Source organism: Lathyrus oleraceus, chromosome 3, assembly GCF_024323335.1.
Source record: "Lathyrus oleraceus cultivar Zhongwan6 chromosome 3, CAAS_Psat_ZW6_1.0, whole genome shotgun sequence".
Lineage (NCBI taxonomy): Eukaryota > Viridiplantae > Streptophyta > Magnoliopsida > Fabales > Fabaceae > Lathyrus > Lathyrus oleraceus.
In genome coordinates this window covers 358,680,718-358,689,143 of record NC_066581.1, presented here as the reverse complement: position 1 = coordinate 358,689,143, position 8,426 = coordinate 358,680,718, and the positions used below count along the sequence as shown (strand labels likewise).

The window sequence follows — 8,426 nt, the reverse complement described above, 5'->3', positions numbered from 1 at the left end:
TAATTTAGTAGGAGATATGTAGCAATGCCAAATACATTTTGTTCAAAGAATTCAAAACTCCCTACCTGCTAAAGATATTCAACGGCTAGAAACATTTTTTCAACAAACTTAATCTTCCTAAGTTTAATCAGCTAAAACGCATTAGCATAATTAATCTACTATATGTAGTAATAAATAAGAATGAGCAAATGCCAATCTATATTTTACTAAGTCATCATACACTTAGAACACAAAATTTATACTAAAACAACATTTTTGTAGACCAAATTGTGGAACATCTTAGTCTAGGGAGGATCAAAACCCACATAACCATTCACTTAGCGTAGGTAATTTGTGATGAAACTTAGACACCAAAAACAAATTAACCTATGAAATAAACACAGTACTACATTATTTAAGGTAACAATATTTTATGTTTGACGCAGATGCTTACAAAGCAATTCTAATAATAATAATCCATGAACACTTATATCTAGGGGAATCTGCTTTGAATGAGAGCTTTAAAAACAAAGAGCAAAATGCTCGAGTATCAACACAGTGCAGACCATATTAGTGACTATGTTGAGGAAAACAATGCAAAAACACATGGTGTGTATGAGCTAGTTTTAGTGTCAAACAAGGTATATACATGATTCAATGCTGCAGAATTATACTATAAGTTTATGGTAAAAGAACAGAACCCCGAGGCAAAGGTGGTGGTGTGTGTTGGTTCTATCTCCAAAATCATATTTAAAGAAAAAAATATGTATTGTCATTTTTTCTTGCTTCCTAACAAAGCAAGTGCTAAATCATCTCATGTCATGTCATGTGCCCTATTCTTTAAATTTGTATTGCTCTAAATTTATCTAACAAAAATCTATTTATTACAAATAGTTAGATGTGCCCTATTTTAATTTTTCTTTTTGTTTAGTTATGTGAGACTAGTAATATTTACTTAGATTATTTTTAATTATAAATTATTTTTTATTTTAATATATTGAGAAAATACTAATTATATTGTAATGCATTTAGTTATACTTTGGTAAAACGGATTTATCTCGTTGGACAATGCCGTTTTATCCGTACTCTCTATTGTGTCCGTTTTGCCGTCTTGTCCTGATCTGTTTTTTTTAGGTTTTTACGGACACATTTTTTTTTGTATTTTTAAATCTAAAAAGAAATATTCGCATGTTGACTCCGCCCTACCCTCACTTTTAGTGCAAGACGAACAAAAAATTTTCACGTCTGCTTCTTCAAATATATCTGTCTCGCTTTGTCCTATTTTTAGCGGGCTTTTACATAGCGGAATGATAGTAAGAGATTGAGAAATATTTCAAGAATGAATTTGAATATTTCAACTAGCATGAGAGACATAAGCAATATAATAGTCACACTAGTTCAACAAAGTAGCTTAACATAGAGACACACAAAATGAAAAACCAAGACTTGATATATCCATATAGACATGGTTGAGTTTTTCATGCAAAATTGCTAATGTCAATGCAAACCCAACAATGAACTCACAATCTTACTTCTTCAACCTTCTTCTCCTCTTCACACTTCTTCTCCCACTTTCCCACTCTTCAACCAATGAACTCACCACCTTACTTTCATGGACACAAACCCTCAAAAAACTCCCTACACCCCTAGACACAAATCCATGCAAATGGTCATTCATAACATGCTCTTCACAAAACCTTGTAACAGAAATCATCATCCAAAATGTCCAATTAGCCCTTCCTTTTCCTCCAAACATCTCTTCATTTTCCAACCTTCAAAAGTTAGTTATTTCAGGAACAAACCTGACTGGAACTATTCCAACTGAAATTGGTAACTGTTTTAACCTAATCACCATTGATCTTAGCTCAAATAGTCTTGTTGGTGAAATTCCTTCAACGATTGGAAACCTAAAAAATCTTCAAAACTTGATTCTTAACTCTAACCAATTAACTGGTTCTATACCAATTCAGATTGGTGATTGTGTTAATCTCAAAACCCTAGATATTTTCGATAACAACCTTACCGGAAACCTTCCAAATGAACTAGGAAATCTTACAAATCTTGAGGTTATAAGAGCTGGTGGAAACAAAGATATTATAGGGAAGATTCCAGAAGAATTAGGTGAATGCAAGAATTTGACTGTTCTAGGGCTTGCAGACACTAAGATTTCTGGTTCAATACCTAGTTCATTAGGTAAATTAACCATGCTTCAAACTATATCTATTTATAGTACTTTGATTTCTGGTGAAATTCCTCGCGAAATCGGTAACTGTTCGGAGCTTGTGAACTTGTTTTTGTATGAGAATGATCTTTCTGGTGAGATTCCTTTTGAAATAGGTAAGCTTGTGAAGCTGGAAAAGATTTTGTTATGGCAAAATGGTTTTGTTGGTGGCATACCTGAGGAGATTGGAAACTGTAGTAGTTTGAAGATTCTTGATTTGTCTCTGAATTTTCTCTCTGGTGGAATGCCGAAGAGTTTAGGGAAGTTGTTGAATCTTGAAGAGCTTATGTTGAGTAATAATAACATTTCTGGTTCGATACCGGGTTCGATTTCGAATCTTACAAATTTGATTCAGTTGCAGTTGGATACAAATGAGATATCGGGTTTGATTCCGAGTGAGATTGGTAAGTTGACGAAGCTAACTGTTTTTTTCGCTTGGCAGAATAGACTTGAAGGTAGAATTCCGTCGGAGTTAGGAGATTGTTCAAGCCTCGAGGCTTTGGATTTGTCTTACAATGAACTTGGTAATAGTTTACCTTCAAATCTTTTTAAGCTTCAAAATTTAACCAAGCTTTTATTGATTTCTAATGATATCTCTGGCTCTATTCCTCCTGAGATTGGTAATTGTAGCTCTCTCATTCGACTCCGGCTCGTAGATAACAGAATCAACGGTGAGATACCGAGAGAGATAGGTTTTCTTAATAACCTTAGTTTCCTTGATTTGTCTGAAAATCGTCTTAGTGGTTCGGTACCGTTAGAGATTGGAAACTGTAAAGAACTTCAAATGTTGAATCTAAGTAATAACTCTCTTTCTGGTGATCTGCATAGTTTGTCTTCTCTTACAATGCTAGAGGTTTTGGACGTGTCGATGAATAATTTTTCTGGCGAGGTTCCGATTAGTATTGGTCAATTAACTTCACTTCTAAGAGTTATTTTAAGCAAAAACTCTTTCTCTGGATCAATTCCTTCATCACTTGGGAAATGTTCCGGGATTCAACTTCTTGACCTTAGCAGCAATGTGTTCTCGGGGAGTATACCGCGAGAATTGTTTCAAATTGAAGCACTTGATATTGCTTTGAATTTGAGTCACAATGCTTTATCAGGAATGATCCCGGTTGAGATATCGGCTCTTGACAAGTTGTCTGTTTTAGACATTTCGCATAACAATCTTGAAGGTGACTTGATGGTGTTTTCAAGCCTTGAAAATCTTGTTTCTTTGAACATTTCGTATAACAAATTCGCTGGTTATTTACCAGACAGCAAGTTGTTTCATCAACTAGCAGCAACAGATTTGGATGGAAATCAAGGTTTGTGTCCTAATGGACATGATACATGTTTCGTTGGGAGTTCTGCAATGACAAAGATGTTAAATGGCTCTAATTCTAAGAGGTCAGAGATGATTAAAGTTGCGATTGGATTGCTCAGTTCTTTGGCAGTTGCAATGGCAATATTTGGAGTTGTTACCGTCTTTCGAGCAAGGAAAATGGTTCGAGACGACAATGATTCCGAGATGGGAGGAGGAGGAGGAGGTGATTCATGGCCTTGGCAGTTCACACCATTCCAAAAGGTAAACTTTCGTGTGGAGCAGATTCTAAAATGTTTAGTGGAATCCAATGTAATTGGAAAGGGATGTTCAGGGATCGTTTATCGCGCGGAAATGGAAAACGGCGATGTCATTGCTGTCAAAAGACTATGGCCAACAACAACAGCTGCCACTGCTGCTGCAAGATATGATAGTGACAAGTTAGCTGTTAATGGAGGAATTCGCGATTCGTTTTCTGCCGAGGTTAAAACTCTCGGTTCGATTCGCCACAAGAACATCGTGAGGTTCTTAGGTTGCTGTTGGAACAGAAACACAAGATTGCTTATGTATGATTACATGCCAAATGGGAGTCTTGGAGGCTTACTTCATGAAAGAAGTGGTAATTGCTTGGAGTGGCACATTAGATTCAAGATAATACTAGGAGCAGCTCAAGGTTTGGCTTATTTACACCATGATTGCGCTCCTCCTATTGTTCACAGAGACATTAAGGCCAACAACATTCTCATAGGACTTGAATTCGAACCTTACATAGCCGATTTTGGACTTGCAAAACTCGTTGATGATGGAGATTTCGCAAGATCTTCTAGTACACTTGCCGGTTCTTATGGTTACATAGCTCCTGGTTAGTATTACTCTTCCAAAACCATCAAATTTTTATTAGTAACTTTTATCAATATATAAAAATGTGTCTGATGCGACTGCAATCGCAATCGTTTGTAATTGTGAAGATTAAAGACATAAAAAACCTCGATGTAGCGGCCGCAAACCAAATTTAAAACCTTGACTATGGCCTGTTTGGATTGGCTTATCGAACTTATCTATTGACATAAGTACTTGTGAGACTATATGCAAGAGTTTATGAAAACAACTTATAACATGTCAACAAGCTGTTTTTCTTTTAAGTGCTTTTAACTCGCTGTCACTAACATCTTTCCGTTCGCTACTGCTTTTTCTGCATGTTTTGAATCGAAGAGTACGGATACATGATGAAGATAACCGAGAAAAGTGATGTATACAGCTACGGCATAGTTGTATTAGAAGTACTAACAGGTAAGCAACCGATCGATCCAACAATACCAGACGGACTTCACATCGTCGATTGGGTTAGACAGAAAAGAGGGCGAGTTGAAGTGCTAGACGAAAGCTTAACAACGAGGCCAGAATCTGAAATAGAAGAAATGTTGCAAACTCTAGGTGTTGCTTTGTTATGCGTAACCTCGAGTCCAGACGACAGACCGACGATGAAAGACGTGGTGGCGATGATGAAAGAGATTAAACAAGAGAGAGATGAATGTGTGAAAGTTTTTGATCAACATGAGAGGAATCATTCTAATGAAGAGTCAGTTGAAGGGATGAAACATTCATGTCCAGCAACAAGTAGCAGCAACATGAATATGCATTTACATTATTCTCCTCATATTTCTACAACACTAGATTAAGTAACTTTGAAATAATCTATAATAGTAATGTGACTAAGAAACTAGTTTTTTCTTAGCAAGAGTGTGGTTTGGTTCTATTTGATTTTAGTTACTAATTTCAGTTTCATAATTATGGTTTGATTGTGTATAAGGATATTTAGTCTTAATAATTGGGAGAAATGAAGTAATTTTTGTTCTTTGTTTTACTGATTTTGTTTTATTTTCTTGAAAACTATATAAAAGAAGCCTATAAAACTTTATAAGAGTGGTTAACTTCCAAGAGATAGGCTTGTTATCAAACATGTTTTATTTTTACAAATATCAATAACATTATTAATAAAAGAAGTGACAATAGGAATGTTAAGAAAAAAGACAAGCCAAGTGCAAATATTCTTTTGCAAAAGCACAATCCTAAAAAAGATATTGACTAGTCACCATTGCCTTATCACACTAGTTACACTTAGACACAATATTGCAACCACTGGCACACAAATTCTCAACCGTAGAAATACTACCTCTAAAAAAGTCATCATATTATCATCATAAAGAACATAAGATGGCAAGAAGGTACCCATAGGAATGGCCACAAGAGAAATCAAACATTCATTGATAATCATAGAAATATCTCTAAGGGCTTTCTCCGCAAAAGGAGATGAAATAATGGATATCTACTATCAATCCTTTAATCAAAATAAGATGGCATAATTTAACCAACTTGTCCTTCCATTCATTTTTATTTACACTAATAATTAGACAATTCAATAATTAATAAATGTCACAATTAAAACTCTATCAAATCTCTCTTTTCTTGACAAGTGACGTACACCCACTAGCTGACAGTTTAAAAATTTTCTTTCCATTCAAAACATAGGCACACGCTTTCATGTTCATACTTCTCTCTCTTTCTACATTTTCCATCTCTCTCTCTCTCTCCTTCCTGAAACCCTAAACAGATGTCACCCTCTTTTCTCTCTCGTTTGTAGATCTGCAGCTATATCTCCCCTAAAACCCTACACTGTCACCCCTTTTTGATTCACTTCACACAATATCTCTGTCTATCTCTTGCTCTACAACTCATTTCATCAAAGCTTCCAATGTTAGATCTTTTTTCCTCATCAAACCTCATGTTTTGAACAACAAATTTGTTCCTTTATGTACTGATTTTCTATACACATTGTTATGGTTTCTTTTATACTGTTAAATCATTCATAAAACATAATTTTCTTATGATTTGTTCAAACTCTACTCAATATATTAGCTTCATTATTTCGTTATACATCAAAATAGTATTTTATGTTGTTCATAAATTATCTGTTATTATTTGATTTGATGGGGTTAATGATGACTGAGTTATTTCTTTTTGCAGATTTGAAGATAAGGAAGTTCAAACCAAGGTGTTCAGCCCTGAGGAAGTCAGTGCTATGATTCTATCTAAGATAAAGGAAATCGTCGAAGTATTCCTTGGAAAGACAATCTATGATGTTATCGTTACTATCCCATGAGTTTTATGTAATGACATAGTGTCATGAGAGGGTGACTCAGCAATTTTCCATTTTGGAGCTTGCTTTTTTTATGTGTATGTGTGTGTTTTTTTTATGTTGGCATCGTGAGATTTTGATTTCTTTAGTCTTATGCTTGTGGCATTTGTGACAGCACATCTGAGTCTTTGTAATGGGGTTTCGATCCCTCAACTCATACCATAGACCCGTCTCCTTTCTTTAGTCAAATTTTTATAATACATTATAATCATTTTGATTTTACAAAAAGAATTTGAAATTAACATAATCAAGTTCCACATCCACTGCTTGCAGGCCACGAGATTTGTGGCATCTGTTCTCGACTTTGTTTGAATTCATCCATTTTTGCTTGTCAAACCGAGATGGCTCGCTCTTCTCGGAGGAGGATAGATGTCTATGTAATTTATCTTCCCAATAAAGGAGTCCACATTAATCTCCATGGATTTAACTTCACCTTTTATGGTCAAGAAAAGAAGTTTGTAAAGATGGATGAAACATCAACTTCAAGACAAAAATTCACTTGCTTTGAATGTAGAAAACAAGGATATATCAAGAGTGATTGTCTTTTTATCTAAAAGAATAACTGATTAAAAAATAAGAAGGATGCAAAGTCAATAAAATCATATATTTCTTGGGAAGACAATGATGTTAGCATAACCTTAAATTCATAAAATGAAGAACAAGCATGTCTATCATTGATGGTTTTATATCACTCTGATGATGATGAGGTTAATAATTTTGAATCAAGTGGGAAACCTTTTTATGATGACTTACAAGATGCTTTTAATGATTTGTATGATGAATGTTTAAAGCTTTCTAGATTATGTTCTAATCAAAAGAAGAATATCACAATCCTAGAAAATAAATCTAAAAGCAATCACAATGAGTTAGACAAGGTTAAATCTAAATTAGATAAACAAATTGATTGTCTTCCTAATTTTAAACAGTTGTTGCATTAAATGGTTGTCTTGTCGTTTGATCTCATGTGGTTTTTAGTGACGACAACTGTCCCACTTTCTGAGCATGCGTGATAAAAGCGTGACACATTGGGCTTACCAATTCTTGGAATTAGGTTTAAACTCTTACGCTTCCCCATATGACTGCGTATTTCCTTTTTGTCATCATTGCAAAATTTTCTATATAAACCCACTTCACTCATATTTTCACACTAAGTGCACATTACTCCCACACTTTCAGTTTTCAAACCTAAAACAACCCCCTCTCTACAACTATTCTTCATCTTCATCTTCTTCAATGGGTTCTCAACAACAATCTCACATTCGATCAATGGTCGATGAAAGCAACCCCATCTTGGAAGGAATACCAAAATTAACTCTTCACTCTCTTATCGACGAGTTAATGATGCTCTACGAAACCATTGTTGATTTTAATAACTTGAAGGAAAATGGTTTTGATTTTTTTGAAACTCTGGAACTTCAAGGTTGGAAAACCTTCTTTGAGAGACTTACAGACCCTGTGTATCCAGTGTTGGTGAAGCAGTTCTGGATGCATGCCACTGCTGGAAAAAAACTATTACTTCCTACGTCATGAACTGGAAAATAGTTATAACTGAAAAATCCATCGCTTATTTAATCTCTCACGGTGGTAAAGGAAAAAGGATCCACAATGCCAAGATTAATGTTAGCAGAGAAGTTGTTATGGCTCCAGTTATCTTCAAAGAAGGAACAAATTTTGAGGATGACAAAGGTCCGAGTGCTAAGGACCTGACTGGGCACCTAAGAGTTTGG

The 8,426-nt window shown here is 35.0% G+C and overlaps 1 protein-coding gene across 1 annotated transcript; it reads left to right on the top strand.

Moving 5' to 3' along the window:
* Positions 1-1,319: 1,319 nt before the first annotated feature.
* On the top strand, positions 1,320-5,367 carry LOC127127676 (LRR receptor-like serine/threonine-protein kinase RGI2). Its single transcript, XM_051056923.1, has 2 exons — positions 1,320-4,365; positions 4,716-5,367. Exons 1-2 carry the CDS (start codon positions 1,494-1,496, stop codon positions 5,180-5,182), a joined length of 3,339 nt encoding a protein of 1,112 aa, XP_050912880.1. The 5' UTR covers positions 1,320-1,493; the 3' UTR covers positions 5,183-5,367.
* Positions 5,368-8,426: the final 3,059 nt, after the last annotated feature.

What these genes read in the sequence shown, in the direction of transcription:
- LOC127127676 (XM_051056923.1), top strand. Translation starts at nt 1,494, where the DNA reads ATGAACTCACAATCTTACTTCTTCAACCTTCTTCTCCTCTTCACACTT. An exon ending in TTATGGTTACATAGCTCCTG is followed by an intron (nt 4,366 to 4,715) that starts GTTAGTATTACT and finishes TTTGAATCGAAG; the next exon opens with AGTACGGATACATGATGAAG.